At 36.4% G+C, this 26,934-nt stretch overlaps 5 protein-coding genes across 9 annotated transcripts; 2 read left to right on the forward strand and 3 right to left on the reverse strand.

Moving 5' to 3' along the window:
• Positions 1–444: 444 nt before the first annotated feature.
• LOC117618679 (TBC1 domain family member 8B-like) lies at positions 445–8,628 on the reverse strand. Its single transcript, XM_034348357.1, has 18 exons — positions 8,249–8,628; positions 7,598–7,667; positions 6,668–7,282; positions 6,361–6,546; positions 6,134–6,247; positions 5,353–5,411; positions 5,053–5,119; positions 4,838–4,889; positions 4,654–4,746; positions 4,476–4,559; positions 3,911–4,335; positions 3,527–3,588; positions 3,078–3,147; positions 2,721–2,801; positions 2,524–2,625; positions 1,504–1,628; positions 971–1,082; positions 445–870 (listed from the first exon to the last, which is right to left on the reverse strand). Exons 1-18 carry the CDS (start codon positions 8,302–8,304, stop codon positions 757–759), a joined length of 2,487 nt encoding a protein of 828 aa, XP_034204248.1. The 5' UTR covers positions 8,305–8,628; the 3' UTR covers positions 445–756.
• Positions 8,629–12,029: 3,401 nt separating this feature from the next.
• On the forward strand, positions 12,030–15,389 carry LOC117617040 (CDP-diacylglycerol--glycerol-3-phosphate 3-phosphatidyltransferase 2). The gene is made up of 7 exons (XM_034346283.1): positions 12,030–13,032; positions 13,298–13,395; positions 13,518–13,568; positions 13,696–13,809; positions 14,359–14,415; positions 14,524–14,609; positions 14,724–15,389. The coding sequence occupies exons 1-7, from the start codon at positions 12,429–12,431 to the stop codon at positions 14,842–14,844; spliced, it is 1,131 nt and encodes a 376-aa protein (XP_034202174.1). The 5' UTR covers positions 12,030–12,428; the 3' UTR covers positions 14,845–15,389.
• Positions 15,390–15,679: 290 nt separating this feature from the next.
• On the reverse strand, positions 15,680–18,719 carry LOC117617041 (protein IN2-1 homolog B-like). Its single transcript, XM_034346284.1, has 10 exons — positions 18,310–18,719; positions 18,064–18,135; positions 17,805–17,865; positions 17,357–17,443; positions 16,885–16,983; positions 16,705–16,807; positions 16,552–16,628; positions 16,293–16,400; positions 16,068–16,148; positions 15,680–15,957 (listed from the first exon to the last, which is right to left on the reverse strand). Exons 1-10 carry the CDS (start codon positions 18,531–18,533, stop codon positions 15,946–15,948), a joined length of 924 nt encoding a protein of 307 aa, XP_034202175.1. The 5' UTR covers positions 18,534–18,719; the 3' UTR covers positions 15,680–15,945.
• A 340-nt stretch (positions 18,720–19,059) lies between these two features.
• On the reverse strand, positions 19,060–22,566 carry LOC117617039 (probable protein phosphatase 2C 38). Of its 4 annotated transcripts, none has more exons than XM_034346282.1 (5): positions 22,180–22,566; positions 21,175–21,599; positions 20,395–20,762; positions 19,831–20,067; positions 19,060–19,514 (listed from the first exon to the last, which is right to left on the reverse strand). In XM_034346282.1, exons 2-5 carry the CDS (start codon positions 21,500–21,502, stop codon positions 19,290–19,292), a joined length of 1,158 nt encoding a protein of 385 aa, XP_034202173.1. In that variant the 5' UTR covers positions 21,503–21,599; positions 22,180–22,566; the 3' UTR covers positions 19,060–19,289. The 4 variants fall into 4 exon arrangements, with proteins under 4 accessions (XP_034202173.1, XP_034202171.1, XP_034202172.1 ...); XM_034346280.1 differs by having other exon boundaries at positions 20,395–20,777; XM_034346281.1 differs by having other exon boundaries at positions 21,175–21,722.
• Positions 22,567–23,931: 1,365 nt separating this feature from the next.
• Positions 23,932–26,733, forward strand: LOC117617747 (deaminated glutathione amidase, chloroplastic/cytosolic). Of its 2 annotated transcripts, none has more exons than XM_034347269.1 (9): positions 23,932–24,214; positions 24,326–24,462; positions 24,560–24,688; positions 24,820–24,878; positions 25,024–25,136; positions 25,220–25,312; positions 25,458–25,560; positions 26,159–26,241; positions 26,341–26,733. In XM_034347269.1, exons 1-9 carry the CDS (start codon positions 24,014–24,016, stop codon positions 26,380–26,382), a joined length of 960 nt encoding a protein of 319 aa, XP_034203160.1. In that variant the 5' UTR covers positions 23,932–24,013; the 3' UTR covers positions 26,383–26,733. The 2 variants fall into 2 exon arrangements, with proteins under 2 accessions (XP_034203160.1, XP_034203159.1); XM_034347268.1 differs by having other exon boundaries at positions 23,954–24,214; positions 24,548–24,688.
• The last annotated feature ends 201 nt before the right edge of the window (positions 26,734–26,934 follow it).

A 26,934-nucleotide genomic window follows, 5' to 3' on the forward strand; every position in this document is an offset into this window, starting at 1 on the left:
TGAAAAGGGCATTATTCGAAAAACATTAAAATTGCTTTAGAACTTATTTAGATGGAAAAATATAGACTTGCAGACTAGTGGTTTTTTGTACTTAAAAAAAAGGGAAAATTAGTAAAAAAAGGGAAAATTAGTTTTCTCGAACAGATAAATTGAACAAAATTTGTTCACTGCACCAACTTTTTATGAGTTTTATCCCGGCTCAAAAAATGTAAGGAAATTTTGAAGAGATATATTGAACTGTTTTTTCAATGATGTTATAATTTCGGTAAAAAATATGAGATTCAATAGGCTCATTTGAGCTTGATTATTATTTTATTTTATCATTCTTTTTGTTCAGAGAGAGGGAGAGCAACATAACCGCCATTATTAGAAAAACCCTCGTATTAAAAGGCGAATACTAAGGACTGTACGTTTATCTGATTAAAACAAAAAGATACTGTACGCTTAGAAAAGTGTCATACAAATACATTTGACGAAGATTATACACCTAGTAAACCATATCATCAATATTTTCTACATTTTTTTTCCTCCCCCACTACATGATTATTACCATTACTTAATCAACAATCAAACAATGAATGGATAAAATTGGTTTCTCTATCGAAAACTTACAGACGATGAAAGAAAACAAAACTATAGCTCCCTGGACTCACATGCACAGAAAGCATACTATCAAGCTTTGCACATGAGAGTATTACTATCGGGGCAGCAAACATCTATAGGGATATATCAATACAGCCTCTGCTTTGATCTGCTCTACTCTTTATCTTCCACTTGAAGGCCATTCGTCTCTTTTACCTCTGCGGTGGGACTCTGTCCCTCACTGATAGACTTGCCGTCATTTGGCTCCTCATTGTTAGCAGGTTTTCCCTGTTGCATTCAACAGGTGATGAAATTAGTCAAACAGCTCTATCAATCGTATTCTCCTATTGTTGCTTTCACATAATAGTTAAGAGTTCCAGAGTGTAACCTTGTTGCGATCACGCCAGCCAAGGCCAAATGGTCGAGATAGCAAACTGATCTTTCTTGCAGGGAACTCTTGTGTCTGGTCTTGATTGGTTTGTACAGGTAAAGATAGAGATCTGCCAGACAACCACTTCTTTTTCAACTAAACATACCAATTTCAACTACTGAGGAACAAAGCCACGCAAATCTGATTTTATTTTAATTTGTGTTACCATATGATTGTTGATTGTATAACTGTGTATCCTTTTTAAATGAGCACCATTTCATATATATCTAGGTGTTTTAACCTATGTTGAACAGGGAAAAAGTGTTGAAAAGTAATTTTCGATTTTTAAGAGGAATATCATTTCAAATAAAATGAATATTTGAAATATCAATAGAGAGATTAATAATGAAAAAAATATCAAAAATCACATTATCTCAATCACAATTAAGGCAAGGACTAAATTAAGGTAGACATGGAAGAAAACCAAGGGTAATGAAAGGTAACAGATTAACTTTCGGAAATGAATAAAATAAGAATGCACACAAGGTTACCGTGGAGAAGGTTGTGTTTTCTGTTGACCGGATTGGTATTGCAAAGTAGCCTCCAACATTGATTCTGCCATAACAACTCTCTTTTCCATTTCAGCAAGTGCAGCTGTGGCCTCTTCATACTTCTCCTGCAAGAATTAATATATAAAATTAAAGACATAATCTTGACCTGAAAATCGTGCACTCTGCAGTCACAGAATAGTTTGATTGAATTACATGCGCTAAATATCAATTTCATGCAGATAACGTACAAGATAAGGTAAAGCGTTAATTTGAAAGAAATGAATTGGCTACAAGGTGCATCAAATAGGGGAAAGGGAAATGGTGAGCATCCCACATTTCTCATGTTCCATGCACCCCTAAATAAACATAAATCCAAAGGCTTAAATATAACAATAACAATTGCCGTACAATATCTGCAATTTAGACCTTATCACACGTACATTCTAAGCAGAAAAATTCAACTTTTGGAAAATTCAGGTGGGTTCCAGGTGGTATTTTATGTAATTCCAATGCTATTCACACAGAGATGAAAACTTTAAAAGGAGAATAAATGACAGGCATACTATTTAGTTGACAAAAAGGTGAAGCTCTCAGGAAAAGGGCGCCAGCAGAAGTTTGACCCTAAGCTGGGATTAAGGTTTAGGGCTTGTTTCCTACATGACCTAAGCTCCCTTTCCACACTCTATTTCCAGATTTCGCTTCAGACAGCTAAAAAATTAATTCAGTTTTGAGCAATAAAGAGTGCAACTGAAGTAAGCAGCAAAGTAAACAATTATAAAACAGAAAGCATTCAAAAATTAAATATATATTTGGTGCCAATACCATATATGGCAATTCACGACAAACCCCCATGGAAAAGAATGTTATGGAAAGGGACAAGAGAAAGTCAACTTGAGGAGTAAGAAACAATTTTATGCAAGCAATTTAGTAAGCTAATCTTATAAGGGTGGTTCTAACATAATGATTTCTTATCATTACATAACCAGAACATGCGTTCAGATATATGGTTATCTATGAAACCTGAAGCACTTGAGCAGCATATCTCTGTGCTGCTGCATCTTGCTCAGAAAATCTCCGAGCATCTTCTGTTAGTCTCTGCTCTTGCTCTACTCGCATTAGGACCTGTAAATATAGTAAGTGATGCAATTACCATAACAAGCCCAAAACCAGTATGAAAAGAACAGAAATCCCAAGTATAAAAGAACAGGAAACAATACCTGGAGCATGACACTCTCCTGTTCCTGCTTATCAGAAAGGGCTCGGCGAAGCTCAGCAACCTCTTGCTCTAATTGCTCAACCTGACACAATAAGAGATCAGAATGAAGTATCTTTACAAGTATTTTTTTTTTGGTCAAGTGAGGTATCTTTACAAGTATAAGGAAAAATAAACACAATAAAAAAAGTGAAGAAGATTATACTTTATTAACAATCCCAGAGTAACAAAATGAAACACTAAATAGTAAAATTCCACTTTCAAGACATGAAGGTCCACAGTAAAAGGGGCAGACTCGCAAGCAAGATAACCATATCTCTCACTTAGAAAGCTGCAATATATAAAAGTTTTCTGGATATACCCTGGCACTCAATTGCCGACGATTATCTTGCTTGACCATCTCCATCAATGCTGTCTCCAGCTCCTCGGCTCTGAAAAAAGTGAAAAAAGGACCCATGATATCAACGCCACATTAGAATAAATAATAACTGGCTCAAGAATATTTCGTGGTTGGACGTGAAGGCTGTAATATTTGGTTGTTATAGTGTTTTAAGACACCCCCAAATCCTGGTTGGCCTTGAAGGGTAAAGATCAATACCTTTTCATCCCAAACTACCAAAATGAGCTATTTTAATTGTACTTAATCAAGTCAACAAATGCCATACATAGTATAAATTATATACCCAACATATTGAGGACACTAAGAGTTACACAGGCATCCAATATATCCAAAGAATAGATCTTTGTTGAATGAATATTTATTGAATAACCAACACAAAAAACACCTAACACCAGAGAGAATATAAGAACCTGAGTTCAGCAGATCTTTTCTCCTCCAGCAGCTTGCATAATTCAACCTTCAACCATACCACCTGCACGTAGAACTAATTTAAATATCAAAGTTGATTGTGAGGAAAATGCTTTAATAACGAGCCCCAGCAACTGCATATAACCCCGAACAAAATACAAATGTAACACAAAGGTTGTGCATGAATGTGTTTCTTTTTATTTATTTATTAAATGCAGATTAGGTGACAACCCATAGACAGGCTTATTATATGATCGAAAGAAGAAAAAATATATATACACAAAGGTCTAATCAATGGGCTGATAAAATGGTAGAATCAATATGCAAATTCCACTATGCTAAACAAAGAAGACTATAATGAGGGTGTGGAGGGTTCAATAAGCAACCTGTTCTTGAAGATCTGGTACAGACTCTACCTCCCCATCCCCATTCAGGCTAATAAGAACTTCATCTGCATTATTGGACCCAGACTCTGAACGTGATAAATCACCATTTGTCTGTGCATCGACTAGTCGTTCTCCTTTCTTCGTCTCAATTATCATTGATTTAGGATCTTGCTTGAAATTAAACAGCTTAGATGCTAGACCTTGAGAATCCTTCCACGCCCGAAGTCCCTTCGATCTTTCCTCGATAGCAACAAGTACAGCTGGCCGATGTTTATTTCTCAACTCTTGTAATCTAGTTTCATTTACATTTTGGTAACCCATGCAAGCTGTCAATACCAGTTGACTGCTATCAAATGTAGAGCCAGCCAGTGATTGCAGCAGAGTAACTGCATCTCCAGCATCCTTGGTAGTAACCAGTGCAGGGCCTACAAGTAACTGAGCCAAATTAAGTTTCATAAACCAGAGAACATACAGGCCACTTGGTACTATATCATGTTAAAGTAACCAAGTTATAAGCCTTTTTTTCTTTAGAAAATGAAAAAAATACTATTTTTATACCCAGTACCATATAACTCCATCAAAGCAAGTGCTGTTCTAAATAGCATAACGCGGTTTCCTTCAAAAAGAAGCACATCCCAGACTCGAAGAACTGAAGTCAATAAATCAAAATATAGGTAAGCTTCAACAAAGTACCTATAAAAGAACAGTTAGTTTATTATCGAAAGAAACATATAAAACCTGACCACTTTCCCATGGAAGCATGTTCATGAAGATGGTAAGGAACCATGGTCCACTAACCCATGCCACCTGCACTCCCAGGTAATCTAGATGATTGACTGCAACATGATTAAAGGTGGCATTAAGTGATTGCTCAACAAATATATCAAACAAAAAGAAGTGTATACTGTATAATAATAATATGCAAACCCAATCTAGGAAATCTCTCATGCACCAACTCTTCAAAAACAAGTTGATCCACCTGATAAAATACAACTCATCAGAATATTTTGAAATGCCAACATCTGCAATTATACATTTATAGCATGATTTCCTCAATTTTGTTAATGTATCTCACTTGAGGAGAAAGAGCATAGATACACAAAATGAAAAATGCATGAAAACTAAAGTACAGAAAATATTACCTGAGATTCTATCATTTCCTCAGAGTAATAGCCATCAAAATAATCATCTATAATCCCCATCAAAGCCCTGAAAGGTTTAGCGATTTTGTAATTACACAAAGCCAAACATGTGCAATCACTTTAAATGTAATTATATGCAAACACAAACTTCTATATTTCCAGGAATTTTTTTGTTCCTTTAAAAACAAACTGCTCTTTGGTTTCTTCACACTAAACCTCCAAACAAAAGAAAAGGCAACAATATCTGGGAATTATCCTTTCCTGGAAGTTAATAAACAGTCAATTGAGTTTAGATCTTACCAGAAGGCATTTTCTTCGGGCATGAGAAGCAGTAATAAGCCAGCAAAGAAATTCATGGCCTGCGTGTAGATTAAACCCAACAAGCATTAAAGTCGGGAAAAGTGAAACAAAGATAGTAATTGATATCATTGATCAAATTTCAAAAATCAAATAAACCTAAAATTAGAAATAGTTTATTGAGAAGCGTCACAAGAAGCTAACTTGACACATTGCAATCTCTCAAAAGTCATCCAAACGGAGCTCATCTCAGTTTTATCCAATCATCCTCTGTAAGATGTACACTTACTGTGGCTAATTATCTCAACATTTAGAAGTCAATTTTGGCTAAAATTCTCTGTGGATCACAAGCTATCCTATAGCCTTTCAGGCCTACATTGCCAGATCATGCATTAATCAAAACTACTTGGTTCACATAAAGACCAAAGAACACTTTATGCTTTCATGCATTGGTCTGAACTAATTTGTAAGATGTTCTTCACAATATACAACTCTATAAAAATAAATAAAATAAAATAATTCAAAATATCACACATAAGCAGTGACAAACACAGGGGATTTCCCAGATGTTATTCACAGATACATTCATCAACATCATAAATAAATCTAACTCATGAGCACTACAGTCTCAGTATTATTGTATTAACAGTCACAAAAAGGTAAAGTGTCATGTCTATGAAAATAATTACTATATTGATGAATAAATCTCACAGCCACTTACAGTAATGGCAACTCTAAAAAGTTGCAGTTACCTGAGCACATAACATGTTCCAGAACCAATTACCTGACAGTACCCAACAGAGGGATTATGCCGCGCATATGCGGTAAGCAAACGCCTCAAAGCATTTCTACCATCTTCATCTAGAGCAGGGTGACCTGGAAATGTTCTAGGTAGATCCTGCAGTACAGATCATTGCCAATAAGTTAAGAAGTTGGATTGTTAATATTTTCAAATAAAGGAGCAGCCAGACTGAAAACATAATTTTTTATTATAAATAAAGTGGGAACAACCTTCTCAATCTGCCCTTTCCATTTTTCAGGTGCACATACAGAATCTGTTGCTGACAACTTGCTATTTCTGTCTGAGTCCAAGCTATTTAGTTCCACATTATTACCAGCATTAGTTTCAGAAGCTAGCAGATCCCTGTAATAGTTATCCACACGCCGTGCCTTCACACCAACAAAAGCTTGCCAGAGCTGAAAGTTGGAAGTAAAGCAATTATAAAGTTTACTCATAACAAAGATATTCATGAATTCAAAAAACAAAAAAAAACAAAAAACAAAAAAACAAGAGGTAACTTGAGAACATAATATGCACCTCTCCCCTGAGAGCCATTGGTACTCCCCCACGAACAAGAACCTCCAACTCTTCTTTCCAAGGAAATAAAGATTCTGAAGGGACAGTGTCAGAAGCAGCACCTGTTGCAGATGCACTCACACTGTCACTTGAAGGGACATCCTGGTCTGACCTCTCCACATCATAGAACTCATCCTCGGAGTCCTCCTCAGATGCTCCTTTTGGGGATCTAGCCTCTTCAAGAGGAGTAAGCGGCTTCCCAGTTCCTGTGTCCTGCTCATGCCTTGACAAATTGTTCTTCTTCTTTATACGAACACTCATCATGGTCTCAATGGCGTGAAGAGATGGTCTAATTTCATTCCATATTTGAATCCCATGAGTTTTTGTGTCCTTAGCTTCCAGTTCCTCCTTTTCGTTATCATTTTTGGTCAGAGAATCAGAACCTGCCTTCTGGTCACTTAAATCATCACCATCAACACCCTTCTCCGAATTGGAGTCTGGTTCATGCTCTGAGGCTTCAGAAAGCAAGGCCTTGTTATCTTGTTCCTTAGATAATCCAACTGCAGGCAATTGAGCGGACTCTGCTTGTAGTTCCAGGAAAGACTTCCACCTTTCTGATCTTTCCTCCTCTTCTTCCTGAAAACAAAAGTAAATTACATGGAGTACAACATGGCCGGAATCTGTGCTTTCAAGTCTGTTTGTTTCGTGAAAATAGTAGATACTAAAATTTGAAAAATAAGAGTCACTCCTCTAGTCTTCACTGTAAGACCAGAAAAAAAGAAGTGAAAACACCAGCCAAGGATTTTAAGAGTTTAAGAATTTAAAAGAACAAAAAACGTAAAATATAGCTTTTGTTTCTCTTTTCCTTTATTTCCATCATCATGAATTTTTCTCAGTAACCAAAACAAAAGACGTTAAGATAGAAAGAAGAAAATAAAAGAAGAACAAAACCTTGTAGATAGTGGCATATTCTCGGTATCGTTGTACATGCTGAGGTCTCACAGCAAATCCATAAGCATCCCTGTCCAAACACCAATGCCGATTCATTCCAATTTTATAATAAATGATAAACAAATCTACCTAACACGTTACATTTTCTTTGACAAGCAGTAATTCTATCTAACCTTAACATAACAACAACTCCATACTGAGATCACAATCAGTTCACAATCATATGCCAATCGAAACAGCCCAATTACGAAGATTATCGAACCCAAACCATGAAAACATGAAATTCCGCGCACAACGGTGCTCGGATTACCAGAAATCGGCCTCGAGCGATCGCCTGATTCATGCTCGAGAATTCTACTAGCCACAGAACTCGGCATTGCCTCATCGCAATCTCAATCTACTGTAAACCACACCGCATTTCACATTCACACTAGCAATCTAAAACCAAGCCATTCACAAGCAAACGAACACACAAATCCTACCAAATTAGATTACACACTAAGCAGCATCCTACGGTCAGGATCTTAAACTCGGACGCATAATTAACTCAGTTTAAGAAGTCAATGTGATCGAAGAAGACGGTGAAATTAGAAGACCTAGGAGGGACGCGTGGCGGGAAGGGGGAGGGGGTAGCACGGAAGAAGCGTATACCTCTTGTGCTCGTAGGCGACAAGCGGGTTGAGAGAGACTTTGGTGGCGGATTTCATTTGGATCCGGTTCGATGCGCGGGGAGATAGGAGCGATCCGCTGGCGAAGATCTTCGTGCTCCGCGGCGCGCCCTTGAATTTCTGCAACTGAATTTTCAACTATGTGCGTGGGAGAGAGTCAGAGAGAGAGGACTGTGGCTGAGGGAGGGAGGGAGGGAGAGAGAGTTAAGATGGGTTTTGTTGAGGGAGTGGTAGAGTGTGATGTGTGAGTACACACAGAGAGAGAGAGAGAGAGAGAGAGGGGGAGAGGCACATGCATAAGAGAGCGAAATTGCCGTCACATTATTACATGTGCTCCATGTCTCTAACACGGATTTCGAGATGAGGGAGGGAGAGAGGGTCTTTTATTTCCTGCTGAAGCAAATAAATAGAAAAATTATAAAATATATTTTTCTTATACAAGCAGTTTTTTTTTTTTCATAAATTATACCAGCGGTATTGAAAAATACACAAAATCTCATATGCACAGTAACTACATGCTCACTGCATTATTTTTTATTAAAACAATAAGATGACAGAAATCAAACAATTGCCCTAATGTGAGTGTTTTTTTTTGTTCAATACCTTATCATTATAGTTAAAAACCTCTTTAAAAGAGGGAATATTTGATTGAGGATTTTACCTAATGTTAGAAATTTTCTTTTAAAAAATTGGAAGAAATTAAGTATGATGTTATAATAGGAAATGGTTTAAAGGAATTTACTTATTTACAGAAATTTTAATTAATGAAAATATTTTTAGACAATTATGATGATGTTAAATTACCTTGTTGGTTCATTTAATTAGTTGACTCGTGGCCAAGCCTATGAGCCATCATTTGTGACTGACTCACTTTTATGAGTCATTCTACAATCCTGATTTTGATAACATTTTTTATACTAATTATGAGTGTGTATAATTTCGGGTCAACCTGATTGACATATCCAACCTAATTATAATGGATTGGATTGAGTTATATTAAAAATGAGTGGGTTTCGGGTCTAAAAAATCACAAGCCACTATGTACGGATTGGAATCAAAACTTAAAAGTAAACTTAATTTTGAGTTTACTTGACTGAACCGCCTAACTTGATGACAAAAAGTTTGTGTTGGATTGGATTGGCCAAATATTGAGCGAGTCTTTTTTGGTGTAAAAAATTATAAACCGTTATATATTGGGTTGGGACTAAAATCAACCCAACCCACCTATGCCGACTCCTACTAATTTTTTAGGGAAAAATTTTGTTAGCTAGTGAATTTTGGTTTACAGTGGGAGATGTAAAAAGATCAAGTCAATAATCAGCTTGCGAAAAATCTAGTAAATTATTGATCATATTTCTATACATATATAGAATGGACTGTGAGAATTCAAGGCCCTACCAATCATGTTTATAATATCACCCTAGTTAAATTTGTGTTATATACATAATTTTCATTTATTATTAAAGTAAAGGACTATAACCCACAAATTTAAAATAATAATTCTTACTACATATGTATTTTATTCTTATTTTGTTGTTACGTTGTTTACTAACTGTAGTAAGGGGTTATGAAAATTGAAGGCATTATGCATATTTCTATTTCTAAATATGTTAATAAACCTTTTTGTTTTGGTCAGGTGAAAAAGTAATAATCAAATTACCATAAAAAGGACTTATCCTCAATTGGTGCGCTCGAAATTAGCACAAAACAGAGAGGCCCACAATCATCATCAGTGACAAATGAGAATGGCCTCACCTAGCCGGGCATCCAATATTTTGCCTCCCCTCAGAGGCCAACGAATGCGTTCCTCACCTTGGAGGCCTTCATATATCAGTTATAACTTATAAGGAATGAGGAATACGTAAACAGTATTTCCGATGCATGAGTAAATATATTTAATTACTATAATTATAAATTCCGTATTCTTATATTGAACTAATAATATAAGATATCCATGCTACTACAAAATTATTTTAGGATGCATTTGGATGAAATAATTTAAACCAAAGTATTTGGATTTAGACAAGAAGATTATATTAGTTTAAAAAAAAAAAAAAAACTGCAGTTAATTCGAATATATCAATATAGCAAAGTAATTGATTGTATTTGAGTGTTTTTCCTCACGATTCACATGTAAGCAAGGTGGCTGTAATTATTTGATTTGATTTTGTACTGTTTTTTCTTACTCATTTGTAACTTGTAACTTGTTGCCTGCTGTGACCTGTCGGTGGTGGGGTTTGCTTTTTGTATAAAGACCCTTTTTATCGTAAATGCCAAATGCAACTTTTTTTTAAATAATCTCAAACTCGAAAGCGTTTATATGTCGGCAGAAGACAACAACTGAGACTTTACTCAGCAAGATATTTGTTCTGTAGTATTTTTATTGTAATTTGCAAGCATTCTTCTGTAAAGTAACCATTCTTGTCTTATAATTAAAATATTTTGCTTAAATTCGTCCCGATTAAACAAGTTATTATGCTTTCAAATCAAGCGAAATTAACTTTTGATTAAGACTCTCACTGGTTTCTTCTTGCAAAATTCATTTTTATTTTCGATAGAGGAGTCTTTCTTCCTTTGAAGTTACAACTGCGTTTTTCCTAACATTTCTGCTGAGTTTAAGGCTTAAGGTAAGCATCGTGCCTTGGGGGACATATAATGGCATGAGGTCATGGTGCATATGGGGTCGGAAAATCTTAAGGTTTGGTTCAACACGAGAATGGGTATTCAAATTATGACGGTCATATTTTAAGAGATTTTAAATGTTAAACAGTTAATGTATTTTCTCTTCTCGGTACATTATATATGTGTTTAGTAGCTTTTTGGATATTGGTCCTTTGCCTCTCATCTCAAGAAGAAGAAAAAAAAGGAAGGCAATGCACGTTTTAACCTTTGCATTGCATATCACCATATCTAATTTTGATATTCCCATATTCAAATTTATAATTAACAATTTTCCAAAAAAGCTAAGCGGTTGTTTGATAACTATTTCATTTTCACTTTTTTTGAAAACTGAAAACTGAAAACATCTTTTGTAACATATTTCGTTTTTAGTTTTCAAAATCACCCTTATTTTTTAAAACAATTTGAAAGTGTTTTGAGTTTTAAGTTTTCGTTTTCATTTTTTTGAGGTCCAATTTCATTCATTAATTTTACATCAAGACATATGGAATGCATTCCAGTTATTAAAATTTGGTATTTGGGACCTCTCGATTTGAACCCAATCGCTCAATTCTTGTGTTTGGCCACGGACCCAATCCAAGCCTCGGGAACTCCATCTCCAAAATTCACCAAAAAATCATCCTATTTGCAAAAATTTCACTGAAAAATACTATGAACTCTTTGTAACATGCAATTACATTTTATGATATTAAATTCACAATTTGACCCCCAAAACTTCCACTTCCAAGTTTCACATAAAATTGAAAATTGAAATCAGTTACTGAACAACTTTTGTTCAGTTCTCACTTTGTGAAAAATGAAATGAGTTACCAAACAAGTTTTCAGTTTTCAGCTTTTGAAAAATAAAAAATGAAAATCGAAAACCGAAAACAGAAATGGTTATCAAATGACCCTTTAAAAACTAACCCGTCTTGGGCTTGAAATAATTATTATGAGATCAAGGTGATCAGGGTCAACCTTGACATTTTGGAAGCCCAAACTGAATTACCAGAATGGGCCTGGCCCGATATATATATAATAGAAATTATTTTTGAATTTTCAAGGAAAATTGTATTATAATATGCTGACTTTTATGTGAACAAGTTATTCGTCATAGTAACCCAACAAAAAGCATCCACATCTTTTTGCTTTGGCTCGGAGAAAAATGAAAATTCCAAAGGTTCTCTTTTTCTTAATTTTTCCTGAGAAAACAAAGTACAAGGATTGAAAGATTGGCACCAGACCGAACAAAACTTCTGCTGAAACAGAGGGAGAAATCAGAAACAGAGAGACCTAACTAAACTATATAAAGTTATAAACCAAGCTCACAGCAAAAACAAGAAAGAAAAGAAGAAAGAGCTTTTAGCAAAAGTCGGTTTGTAGATAGAATTTGTAACTGTTTCCCCTGAGAGCCGTACTGAAACGAAAAGCACTAAAGCCCACGTTGTAGATTTTGCGGTAGTAGAAGTTGTGTGTGGTGTGTGTAGGTAGGAAGCGAGCCAGCCATGTCAGCCCTGGTGCTCAAAATGACCACAGCAGCCTCGTCTATATACCCCAAGAAGAAGCCCTACCACCAAAAGCTCTCCAATTGGGTTTGGGTCTCCCCACAACGCCCTACCTCTTCCACCACCACCACTCCCTCTCCCTCTTCCCCTCCAGCCCTAAATACCCCCATTCAGGCATTTACGCAAACACATAATAAATATGGGTGCAGGATAACCCCCTGCGCACCCCTAGCGCACCCCAACCACCCTCACCCTCCTCACATTCTTCTTCAAAACCTAGGGCCCAGATTTCATAAATGCCTCTCCGTCTCCTCTCGCAGCAGCAGCAGCTCTAGTGGGGGTTTCTCCGAGGACAAAGGAGAGTCTTCTGGGTCTGGGTCTGGCTCTGAGCCTGGCCCTGCCGCTGGTCTTATGGCCGATATGGGTTCGGACAATAAAGGCACTGATTGGTACGAGAGCCAATTGTACCAAAACCATGACGAATTGTTATCTCCTCTGAAACAGCGCCAACAACAACAACAACAGCATTCTTCCTCCAAATTGCTCACCTTGCCCACCATTCTAACGCTCGGCCGCGTTGCCTCTGTGCCGATTCTCATTAGCAGTATGATTTGCTTTTGTTTTCATTGGCAATTGTGTATCTAGCTGATTTTTTGATTACCCATGTGGGTTTTATTTGTTTTTCGTTTACATTGATGCCTATCGGAGCTCCAATAAAATTGGAGCAGTCATATTTTGGCAATTGGTTATGTTCATATATCTGGGTTTTGTCGGCATTCTAGGTTTCTGCAGATTTTGATTTGGATGCGTAATGCCCTTGCATTTTCATTTGGCTTACGTGGGTTTTTTTTTCGCCTTCATTGTCCTAGCTTTCTACGTGGATAGTCGGTGGGGAACAACTGCTACAACAAGTATTTTCATTGCTGCAGCAATTACTGATTGGCTTGATGGGTACATTGCTCGAAAGGTTAACTTTTTTACTCTCTCTCGACTCTGAGATCAATTTTCAATTGATTTTGGGAATTTTAATGCTTGAGGTTTTATTGGGGACAATTTTATTGACTTCTTAAGAATTTATTTGCATTTCAGATGAGGTTGGGATCTGCTTTTGGTGCTTTTTTGGATCCCGTAGCTGATAAGGTATTTGTCTTTCTTATCAAGTTCAAATTTAACACGTTCATTGTCAATTTCAGATTGTTTCTGTTTATTATTATTCTTTATAACTGTTTTAGAGTTCTAAATTTGATTGTCATCCTGCTGAATGCAGCTCATGGTTGCAGCCACACTGGTTTTGTTGTGTTCCAGGCCTTTGGATGTTGCTATGTTTGGGCAAGTTCCATGGTTGCTGGTTGTTCCTTCAATTGCCATAATCGGTAGAGAGGTATTATATAATTCTACTTACCTTCTTTATTTCCTTAGTTATTGATTCATCGATTCAGGACTTGCGTTTCTTGCCCTTTTTTCTTGTGATGACTGACCAATAAAATATTTCACTGGTATGTTAGTAATTGTCAAAATGGAATTTGATTGGATTTTTGGCACCTAGGAAATCATAGTTAGTAGAAAATTTGCATTTGCCTGTATTTAACATGAAATTGTACATGCATGATGTTGCATGTAGAAAGTACGAGGGTATCTTCCTAAAGATGTGGGGTCCAGGGTATCATGTATTTGGACGGCATATTGAATTGGGGTTTGCAAATATCTTGTCATGATCTCTTCATCCATTTTTTGTGTATGAATGTGCATGTTGTTCTTGTGAGTTCCTGCTGATCAAGTTTTACTGTTTTAGGATCATGTTTGCTCAAATAAGCAATTATCAACTGCTCTATCTTGCCCCGTACTTGTGCAATCATTCTTGTTGTGTAGTTTTATTGATTCTATTGAATTGATAGTACTGTCTTAAAATCAGTTTGCATCTTATTTTTAGATAACCATGTCTGCAGTTAGAGAATGGGCTGCTTCTCAGAACAGTAAGCTTTTAGAGGTTTGGTTTCCTTCCCCATGCCACCTTGTCATTTTAGAACTTAAAAAGCTTTTTAGCTGTAACACATATCATAAACAAAGTAGTTATTAGAATGGTGAATATTCTCAGGCTGTTGCTGTAAATAACTTGGGAAAGTGGAAAACAGCCACACAGATGATCGCGCTAACTGTCCTCTTGGCCACCCGAGACAGCAGGTAAATTGTCTGTTTTGATTGGCTTTTGATCTTTTCTCTTTAGGTCAATACAGTTGAAAGATTTGGTAGTTTCTGACCCCTTTGCTTCCATCACCTACCATCCAACTTTTGCAGTCTTGGAAGACCAGAGGCTCTAGTAGCTTCGGGTGTTGCTTTGCTTTATATTTCAGCAGGGCTTGCTGTATGGTCTTTAGTTGTGTATATGAGCAAGATATGGAAAGTACTGCTGAAGTAGTGTGTGTGCTGTTGCTCTGTGTCTACGGATATACATACTTCTCAACTGAGCAATCATCTCAAATGCGAAGAAGTACTTGTTAGTGCTCTGTACATGAACCCCGTAATGAGCCATTGGAGCATCCTGCTGATAGTCGATGGAGGGGATAACCGCTATTGCTAAAGTTTCTGCAGTATTAAGTAAATTGCACTTTCATATTTTGGGCGGGGTAGTATCATTTTGTTTGATTGCTCCCCTCGGCGACTTTATATTCTCACAGCTGTCAGGTTCATCTGACTTTTCAGGATAATAGAGATGTTGAAACAAAATTTCCTCTTTACATCACATTTTGGTTATTCAATTTTTTGTTCTTTGAAAAAAATATGTACACTGATTTGGAAGATGCTGGTTCTTTGAAGCCGAGATGATGTTGGAGGATGTGGCATTAATTAATTTAGTTGCGGCTGCAGTTTGGCGCTGGAGATGGCTTATGTTTGTTGATTCTAGAAAGTGTAAACAAAAATAATCTACGGCTAAAGAAAGTAGCTTTCTGAGTTCCCCTTATATGCTTATGGCATTTACTTTGCAGAGAAACATTTTATTGATTTTTGCAGGATATTGCAAGATTGATAATATTTCCCTTATAAAAAGGGAAAAAAGCACCGTTTATGCGTTGACCCACAACTTGTCCTTGAGGCTTTCTGAGTTAAGATGCTTTGGGAAATATTGAGAGATCTCGACTTGAGTGCTGAAACTAGCATGAACCATCCTTCTTGGTTACAGCCAAACACTTTACCAAAAGAAATATTGTGCAAAAACAAATGGAAGTAAACTGCTAGCAATTGATGTGCAAATATTGATAAGAATCAAAGCAAAGGTTATTTCTCTTGTAAAACAATCAGAAAGTCAAGTAAACCAAGGCCCTGATTACTTGGTAGCATGTGATGTCCTCTGCCTATATTCAAAGGATGTTCTGTTTTGTTCAAATTATTTATCTAAAATAAAAGCTGAAAATACCAATTCAGCTAAGTTAAGATTCCATTCAATAATTACATGATTTGGTTCACTGAAGAAGCTGGAGAAATTGAAATTGCAGCGACTCCTAACTTTGTTATGCTGATTTCATTTTTGTGCCTGAAAAACCAATGAATTAAGAAATTAGCACAAGCCATCTTCTTCAATTCTCATCATTGGCAACAACTTTGGGAATTGACTCCCTAACATGCTGTAACAAGAAAATGTACCAAAAAGCGTCTCTTGTAGCTTTCAACGAGCTCTTTGGGATCACGCCGGGTTTTTTTGTAAGCTAAATTTTTGTTCATCTCCTACACAATTGATATAGATTCACATGAGTAATATGTTCATAATTGATATAACAATACATACATTCATGTTTTAAAACTTGGAATCGCTTCTTGAGGAAGTTCAAAAGCATGTCAAAATGTGAAGCCACTAAATTCATACCGTACCTCAAACCATGCTGCCAGTTTAGGCCTGCCTGCAGTGATGTCATACTTCTTCACTTCCAGTGAGAAAGGCTGAAATCTTTCAAGGAATGGAGCATAAGCTATATCCACCTGAAAATTAAGGACAAAACTTAAAACTTTTCCAATGATGGAGAAAACTTCAAACGAATTTAGCAAAAAAGTATGGAAAAAACTGACTGGTAAAGCAAAAATGAGAACTAAAATACTAATTGAAAGAAAGCAGATATAGCTACCATATTACCAGACTGAAAGTGCCAAGAAAGAAAGGTCCATCTTCAAATTTGGAAAGAGCAGTTTCAAGATAGTCAAATGCAGCACCTGCTTCAACATACGATTATGGTTACATTAGCTCCTCAACTTTATTAACATCAAAAGAAGCAAGTAGTCATCTCACCAGCTGCCTTGGTTCCGTCCTCTTTAAATGAAGCAAACACAGATTTATTGAAGGAGTCTGTGTAGGACAGCAACTCTTCTGCAAATTCTCTCTTTGCAGGATCCTATATTTACAGAGTATGAGCTTTTGTATATCCTAGAGAAGTCAACATGTAGTAACAATGCATTCCTGAAATCTTACATCAGGGAACAGTGAAGGCCCTTCAAAGTGACTGTCAATATATCTAATCAAATCAAGACTCTCTCCTTTGACTTCGTTATTGTGTTCCAGTGACGGCACCTATGTTCAAATTTCATATCAGACACACCTTGGGCAGAAAATGCAACAGTTAATCAAGTGCAATTAGCTCTGTTTTGTCTTTCTACTTTTTTCAATACAATGTGCAACTCATAGTATGATGGCCCAAAAATATATTTATTGACTACTTTTGACATCCAAATAAGTTTCAATAACAAAACAGTGAGGATTCTTAAGCTCCAATGCGAGGGGTTATTCAAATGTTCCATGATATGAAACCTTCATTGCAATTTCTTATGACTCTATTTTATGCTGAGGAACTGTGCTTTCAATTGCATAACAAAAGCATGGGGAAAAATCTTATGTTTGTGTAATCTAGGAAGCAATAACACATAATCTAATTGCAAAAGCTGACCTTGTTAGGTGGGTAGACTTTCTCCTTGTACCAAGCAGGCCTGTCTTGCAGATCGATAGGAACCAATTGTATATTTTCCTCCAGTCCCTGTTCCCAGCAAACATCAAGGATTAAAGGGAAGATCTTGTGGAGAAAACAAGGATAGCTTAAGCACCATCATAGCCAACATAGTAAGATTTGTCCACAAACAAGACAACAATAAAGACTCGTCTACAACTAGAGCAAACATTGGTACCTCAGAAAAAGGTCGTCCATAACCTCATACTAGGCCTTGCAGTTAGCCGTCTACTCTCACTCTCAGGCTTAATGTAAAGAGTTCTATTCATTTTTTTTTTTGGAAGAAGATTCACAATTCTTTTCTTCTCCGAATTTTTTGTGCAACCATTGAAAATGAGAAAAAGAGACCAAATCAAGTGAAACCACACTGTGAAGTGCCTTTAGAAACAACCTTACAGTTCCGGGAAATCCACGCACGCTGTGCATATGGGCAATGGTAAGATATATACAACCTTCAACAATACAACAAACCCAACATTCCCAATAGTTAGATTGACATTAACAAAATTACAAACCCAAATAATGTAAAATATGTTGCAACGGGCATTGAAACAAACAGAATTTTGGAATTACAAGAACTTGCGAACTACAAAAGTCTAACAAAAAACTAAATGCAATGAAGCAGTGAAAATCCAGCAATCTATACCAACCTTGTTTTCCCATCGAAGAGCGGAGGTGGGTCTGAGGTAGAAGTGAGAGCTGGTGGCAGAACCTCTTGCCCACTTCCCCATAAGAACAAAACCAAAAACAAAAACAAATTCTCAGCTTATTTATGAAGTAAAATATGAACACTTTTACAGCTCTAGTTATTGGTTGGGTTCTTAGAGACGGAAAAAGGAATAAACTTTAGATTTTTCGCATTTTCGGGGCAACCAAACAGGAGACAAGTAACATACCCAGTTGCCATAGTTGCAGAGAGTGAAGCTCTGGTTTTCTTTCCAAAAGAAGCTTGAAGTCGAAGCTTAGGAGGAGATAGTATGGTGGTGTTTGGAAATTTGGCTATCACTGGTTTCTTAGAGAGAGAGAAAGGGACTGAATTTGACAGGTGTGGCCAAGAGGGCAGAGAGGATGATGAAGTAGAAGCAGCAGTGCCTCTCAAACTCACGTTCAAAATAGCCATTGCGGTTTGGGTTGGTTCGGCTGCTGGTTATGTATTTATTTATGTTGACATATTTCACAGAATTTTTCAAAGCAGAAACAAAAGACTGAAAAAGAAGGTGGTTCGGACTTTGGATTCTTAGATACCAATCAGAAAAGGTTTAGCTGGTTGTGTATTTATACCTTATTTTTAGTAAGATGCATCTCAGTCCCTGTGTATCTTAACTGTTGGCTTTGTATTTATACGAAGTGAGATCTAACTCAGCGTAGGGCTTTGACTTGCAGATAGTGATCTCATCTCATGTTCGAACCCCATGAAAATCTCCTTTTATTTTTCATTTGTAATTTACATTTGCTTATATTTTTATTAAAATAAAGAATTTATTAGAAGGGAGCACAATGTTCTTCGTTGAGAAATAAAATGCTTCCAGTCTTGTATTCTCAAGGCAAGCAGCCTAATTAATTCGTATTAAGTGGTAGCTCTTTTGAAAAATATGTCATGCCCCAATGGCGGGTTAAGTCTGTTTTCTAGTCATTGACTTTCCATCTATACTGAAATTTCTTGTGGTATTATGTTAAAAAAAAACAAATAAAAAAATTCATGAAGCACAGCTATACATCAGAAGAAGGAGAAAAAAGAAAAGATGTAAAAAAAGACCCAAAATTCTGCCTTTAACTCTCCTCTTTGTAAAGAAAACAAAAGCTTTTTGTTTCTTAGTACAAACGAAGAAACCAGGGGTTTGAGTGATAGATCATCTGAAGTTCTGAACCTCCCAATCTAGGTGCTGGCAGGGACACCGCCACTTCCCTTAACTGAAAGCAGAGGCCCATGCCAGTGGCTACGACTGACCAGATGCGAATCTAGGAACAGCACTACCACTGTGATATCATCATGAAAATGTCTCCTCACCCCTCGGTCGATCTTTTTTAAGTCGGAGTATCTCATTTCTCTCTTCTTGGCTGCTTCGTGAAGCGCAGCTTTGACAAGTTTCCTTGCAATACCCTGCAAAAACATGGGAAATATTATAGCAGGTCCAGCAGCAGCTAGAATAAAAGATGATTTCCAACTAATCTTACAATATAATACATACAAAACAAAACCAATCTACATTTAGATTAATGATTTTGAAGGTTGAAGTTTTATAGTTGAAAATTTCTAGAACGTGCCAGTTTTTCTTAATAATATATGAATTGTAAAACCTATTATTCCGATAGCAAGAGTAAAGGATCTTTCCTGACGTGATTTAGAAACACATCCAATCATATAACATACTCAAGTAAATTCAAAAGAAATTTAAAACTTAACATAGGAACCATACATTACGCGGATAGTTCTGGACAATGTCAACTGCCTCTTGACTGCTTAACTGCTCCCATAGGCCATCTGATGCAAATACGAGAAACTGATCTTCAGGGTAGAGTTTTTGGACTAATATTGTTGGCTCAGCTTTAAGGATCGGCTTGTGGAAGGGTTCTGATAGTCTAAACTTTGCCAATAGAGGTTCTTTGTTAAATTCTTGCCGCTTCAGGTAGGCATCGCCAATGGACCTTGAAACCTGCAAGACAAACACATATCTCTAAATTAATGCTTCTCAACTCAGGTTTAGAACTAAAAGTCAAACACATATGAACCCCACTTGTCCAATTCCAAATCCATTCCAATAATGGCACCACTCTAGTCGAGAAATACAATATATGTCCATCATCGAAATATTGAGAAAACTAAAGGAAATTAACTGTATGTATACTAAAAAAATCATGTAGCACAGAATTGGTGGAGTCACACACGAGTCAAAAGGAAAAAGATCACTATGCTTAGGGTAACAGAAAATGACTCATAAGAGATTAAAAGAGATTTAAGAACAGATAAGAAAAAGAATTACCTGTATCAAACCCTTCACGCGCCACACCTTGTGCTTTAGTACCACAATCTGTGGATCATCGGGATGCAACGAGCGCAGTTCCTCTCTCACAGATTCTATACTTGCATTGTGTTCGATTGATAACTGAACAGCTTTTACCTGTTTAACGGTCTTTTCCAGTCTTCCTAAAACCACCCGAGAATCTCCCGCATTTGCTATGTATAGCAGCCCACTACATACTACGCCTACCAAACAACATGAACCAACAGAAGCAAGCAGTGGCTTAATTATCCACTGCTTCTTTACTAGAGAGAGGAATTCCTCTTCAGTTGCCAAAAATGCTTTGGTGATAACATCAGCGGACATACCCTGATTCTCTGATGTGAATTCTGCACCATGAATAGCTGTCAAGTCAGTAAATATATGCATTAGCTATCTAAATATTGGGAGCATCATCTACATAAAATAAGGAAGTTTAATAGTTTCCACAAAAATTGATAACTGCAGGGATGGCTCATACTACTCTTTTATCTTGCAAGACACAAGAAAATACTACTTTCCCAGTTTTTTATTTTACTACTACTTCCTTATGAGCTACTGCGGAAACATCCAGGCATTAGCCAAAAACTAACCAAAATGCATTAGAATGCGGCATTCTCCCATCACCAAAGTATATAGCAATAGCAGCATTAGTTTAGTGCATTGCAATTACTAAAAATTCTGAACAGGTATAATAAGATGAATTTAGGAGATTTGGTATAATAAAAAATATTAATGGTGCAAGTCAAGGGAACAACGCACTCTTAAAATTGTTGAACAAGTGCTCATTTAAAAACCGGGATGCTTCTGGACCTCCATGTCCATCATAAATTCCAACAAATGTTCCATGAGGACCTGATTCGAGCGAGCTCAGTGGCCCTGATTCAAGTTGGCTATGGTCTTCCAACAAATTGTTTGCTTGAATTACCGCCATTGAGAAATCCCCGTTAACATGGTGTCCTGAATCTTTGTGCCACAACAAACCATCAAGCCGACCACTCACGTCCCCGCCTCTATTATTAGAATTTTCACCCTCAACAGAAGGTTTCCAACACGGTGCCACAAGCTTCATTAGCGTAGTTGATACCATCCCTTACATATTCTCAACCAAATGATCCAGCAATTAAATTATTCATCGAGTATATGTTTGTGAACAAGATCTAATCTTGGTGTTTCCTCTAGCTTCCCTACAATTACAAAATCCAAGTAACAGACTCCACAAATCAAATACTCATTGATGAATGGGGACATTAATCTGCAGGGGTGTAAAACATCTAACGATTTGAACGATTTGATGGGTATGTAATAACCTGCATATAAATTGGAGATAAAGATTAAACTGCAAACACAACCAAAGTCAAAAGTACACCCAAAATAAAAAACAGATTGAAAGGTGCGCAAAACCAGACAACATGAGTTTGGGACGACAATCAAATTGCAAGCAACCTTAAACTCAATAGGTTTTAATTGAAAAAGACATAACAAAATGGGCATGCCCAGAAACAGCAAGAGTTTTCTAGAAAAACAAAAATGCAAACTTTATCGATGAATAGATCATCGTACAAACTAAGCGGTATTTCCAGAAAATTTATCAACTTCAAAAGTGAGACAAATATCAAAACCATAAATCCAATGTCTATACAGACATATGGGTTTGTAAAAAAATTGCATACCAAATAATTCCATTGCAATGATTAACATTGAAGCATAATATAGAACAAAAACAAGTTCTTTTCTTTAAGCATGAAATGAACAAAATCTCCATACCTTGTATTCAATATGTCGGAGGGATTCTTTTAGCCCTCTGTCTATGATAATTCATCTGTTGCTGAAAATAACCATTTTTATATGGATTAGACTGAGAACCAATGAAACAGATTTGGAATGTTCTGACAGAAAAAAAAAGGTTGTCAGAAACGTGGAAAGGGTAGATCGAAAGAGTAGAGAGAGAGAGAGAGAGAGAGAGAGAGAGAGATAGATTGGAAGCAGTAATTGGTTCTCTTTCCTTTTCCTTAATGTTTTTTTATTTTCTTTCTTCTAGGGAAAGAGATTATGCATACAATACAACAAACCCCTCGCCCTCGGTTTGAAAAACCATCATAAGGGAGAGAGCTGCTGAGGCCTTTTGGGTTGGATTTTCAGTTTAGGTATTCTAATTTATGGGCTGGGGTTTTGACTTTGACCTGCAACAAACCACCATTTCAGGCAACTTTTGCTCATCTTCCCTTCTCCTTAATATAGTAAACTCTAATAAGTTCTTCTTCAGAATCATTAAAGAATTTTCCCACTTTGCCAATAATATTATGTTTTGGAATTTTTTGGGAATAAAGTTGACAACTTGCTACACTATCTATTGGCCAATCATAATATCTTGCTAATTGACCTTCTAGCTATATTTTATGGTTTTGCTTATGCATTCAGTTGTCACTTGCAAATGAACACACTTTGCTTTATTCTTTCCAAAGTACAATGGTACTTTTCTACTCGGTGAAAATCGAACTTTGAGTTCTCCTTTTTTTAAGTTTTGGCACATAATCTTTTTGATGTTTATAAAAGACGTTTATATGTTCACAGATCATATAGATCCTTTTTCTTGTAGAAAATGAAGATTAATCATAGGTATCGTACTCACTTTTCGTAATCTATATGGTATGAACTTGAAATTTACTCTAATCAAATGAAGACAAATTTTACTAGACTAAAGAGTAATTATGAACATTAGTCGTATCAACTATAAATGTTATTAATAGATAACTAGGTGCATGCATCATGATTAATTCAATGTTTTGTTTTGTCTTAACATTAGACACATCGTTTATATACAGATGCATCATGCACTCATTGATTAAACTATGGATTCGGCTGTCACTTGCAAAGAGAAACACATCCTTCCAAGTACATGGTACTTTATCTACCACTTGGTGAAAATCGAAGCTTCAACTTTTTATTGGGACATAAGTTTGATGTGTTTGAATGAGTTTGTTGTTGATAGGTCTTCTCTTTTTTGTTTTCATCAGAAGAAAATTTATTTATGAGAAGATGACATGCTTGTATAATTTCTAATTTTTAAACAAATGCTTTGAATTATCTTTCTACATCTTAAATTTATCATATTTGTTCATTACAGTCGTCTGCATATTCATTAGGCCAACGAGTCTTAGCTTGGTAGAGCTGTTGGCATGTAAGTTAGCAGTCTATGGTTCGATTCCTTATAATTCATGTATGTGTGAGAATACCTCCTTCTTTTTCTAATAGTGACCAAAAAAAAAAAAAAAAACTTAATATCCATTAATCTGCATTTTGTTGAATACAATATTACAATCCTTGGATTAAAATTTATAAAGAAGATTTTGATACTTGTTATTGTCATATATGATATTGTTAATTTAGCATTCAGGTGGGAATTGAAGGTTATCCCAATTGAAATTTAAAATTTTGTTATTCCCTTAAAAAAAAAAAAAAAACCATTTGAATTAGACAGAAAAAGCTCTTTAAATATTTAAATCCTTAAAATACAGCAAAGTCTTAAGGACTATATGCCAAAAAAGGGAAAACAACTGGCCGTTAACATTTCCCGCGGACCGTTCAATGCTACCCAACGATGCCGTTTTGTCTGTCCTTACCTAACTCTCGTATCAGTCCACTCCTACGACACGCCCCTCCGATTCGTTGCCAGTCCGCACGCGTCATCATCGCCGGCGAGTCAAACATGGCCGCCAACTCACTCCGAGTCGCCGCCGCTCAGATGACCTCTATCAATGACCTCGCCGCCAACTTCGCCACCTGCTCTCGCCTCGTCAAAGTACCCAACTTTACACCTTTTAAAAAATAAAAAAAAATCAATTTGTTAATTAATTTTTTGTTTTTCAAAGTTTGATTAATTAATGATAATATCATTTTATGATAAGCGAAGGAAGCAGCTGCCGCTGGAGCAAAATTGATATGCTTTCCAGAAAGCTTCTCTTTTATTGGTGCCAAAGATGGGGATAGTCTCAAAATAGCACAACCTTTGGACGGTCCAATTTTGCAACAGTACTGCTCTCTAGCAAGGTATATACTTAGTAATTTTGAAAAAAGAAAGAAACTTTATATCAGACATTTGATTTTTGTGGGTAATTGAAGTGAACCATTGAAGAATTAATTGCAGAGAATCTGGGATTTGGTTGTCTCTTGGAGGGTTCCAAGAAAAGGGGTCTGATGATGAACATTTGTTTAACACCCATGTTGTGGTTGATGATGCTGGGAACATCAGAAGCACATACAGAAAGATTCACTTGTATGTGAGCCTTTTTTTAAGTTCACTGCTTTGCACTATTTGGTAGCTGAACTTTTTGTGAAAACTGTGGTCATGTTGCAACCTATTTGCTTATAGCAAACAAAGTTGTTAAAGTTGTTTTGTTGTTGAAGGTTTGATGTGGATATTCCTGGTGGAAGGGCATACAACGAAGGCAGCTTCACAGAACCAGGTAATTTGCTTCCCACATATGTAATGTTCGGATTATATATAAGTATTGGGACGGTTTCATTTACATTGTTTTAATCCTGGCGTTTGAATGTCCTCTTTTAACCATTAACATTTTTTGTACTATTGCTGTTTGTCTGTATTTTCAGGGAAGAATGTTGTTGCAGCAGATAGCCCGGTTGGACGCTTGGGTTTGACAGTTTGCTATGACCTGAGATTCCCAGAGCTTTACCAGCAGCTCAGGTTCCAACATGAGGCACAGGTACACGTAGATTTTTCTTAGCATTGAAGTGCAATGGGGGTTATTTATCATCTCATATTGGCTTCTTGCATTACAATCTGCAGGTTCTGTTGGTCCCTGCAGCCTTCACAAAAGTAACTGGGCTGGCGCACTGGGAGATTCTTCTTCGTGCTCGTGCAATTGAAACTCAATGCTACGTATGGATTCCATTTGCTTCTTCATTAACATAACCTTTTCATATTTGTTTCTAGGGAACAAATTCACTGACAATGTCATCTTGGATATGGTACTGTTCTTTGGTGCTACATTTTGGGGATGATTATGTTATTTATGCATTGTTAGGTCATAGCTGCAGCACAAGCTGGACAACATAATGATAAAAGAGAAAGCCACGGCGAAACTTTAATTATTGATCCATGGGGAACAGTTGTTGGCAGACTGCCTGGTGAGGACTTAATTTTCTTGTACATTCTAAGCTTCTTGAGATAGCTTTCAGTGGCTGTAGATCATGGCTTCAAGTTTAGTTAATAAAAGGAAATTTTGACCTATAAACCATCAATTTCTTTGTTAATCTCTCAAAGACTCCTATAATGAAGTTCAATTTTTCTTCGAATTTTGCTTTTGAGTTTCCCTTGTTAAACCATGGCAACTATTAACAAGCTATAAAAATTGATAATTGAAGGTGTTTTGAGTGTTGTTAATTTGTTCCTTGATAATGTGGAAGAACAGATAAGAGACTTGGTCCTCTGTGTCAACTCATGTTTTACAAGATCCAGAATGGATCAGACGTATGACTTTACTAGAAAGGTTTTTTGGTTGAGGATATTTTCAACTCTGAAATACCTCACTATAGGTTGAACTTCACTGTAGCCATTCTTTGAAATACTAGAGTGTGTTACCTTTCCTAAGCGTCGAAAATGAAAAATAAGAAACTATAATGTCAAATCTGCTGCTTTATTGTTTGGAACCAGTTCTTAGCCTGGTGCTACTTGTACTAGCCAATGCTGCAACATAATTTTAACATTTCATTCTCTCTGTCTTAGATCGACTGTCAACAGGGATTGCTATAGCTGATATTGATCTCTCCTTGATCGATTCAGTGAGAGAAAAGATGCCAATTGCCAAGGTATGTTCTTTGTCTAGTTTGAAAAATGACGTATATTTGTTTTCTTGATCGAATTGTGTTGTAGTAAACTAATTCATTTTATTTTGTTTGCTATTTCAGCACCGGAAGCCTGTTGAGTTCTGGAAATCTGCATCTCTATGATTTGCGAGATGGTTTGCCCTGTGTACCCTTTTACTCAAAATGATATCTTAGAGCCATTTTGAACTTCTGTTGCACCTGCAGATAAAGAATAACGTAGCAAATTGAATATTTAGGATGCTACCGAAGTGTCAGCTATGGCCTTTTCCTTTCACCAATAAACAAACATCAATATCAATGTAGGATCGAACTATACATTCTTCTACTTCAGCATATGGATTGTTGTATTAGACAGGTCTTACTTTAAGAGAAAAAGAATACATTTTTAGAGAGAATATGTTCATCAAACTATATCCTCTGCAAATGGATATGAAGGATCAAGTAATTGGTTCTTTTAAAGAACACATTTTTCTATTTTGCCTCTTGGAGTACAGATCAAAACATTAAATTTAAAACCCGAAAAAAGAAACCTTAAGATGGAGGCCTGGTTTGAAGATACGGGTTTTAGCCGAGTTGGCTAGAGAGGATGTGCTCCTCACTTTGCACCCGAGTTCGAATTCATCTCATCGTAGTTTAGATTAGATTAAAGTTGAATATAGCTTGTATACAAAAAGA

This window comes from Prunus dulcis, chromosome 2, assembly GCF_902201215.1.
Source record: "Prunus dulcis chromosome 2, ALMONDv2, whole genome shotgun sequence".
Lineage (NCBI taxonomy): Eukaryota > Viridiplantae > Streptophyta > Magnoliopsida > Rosales > Rosaceae > Prunus > Prunus dulcis.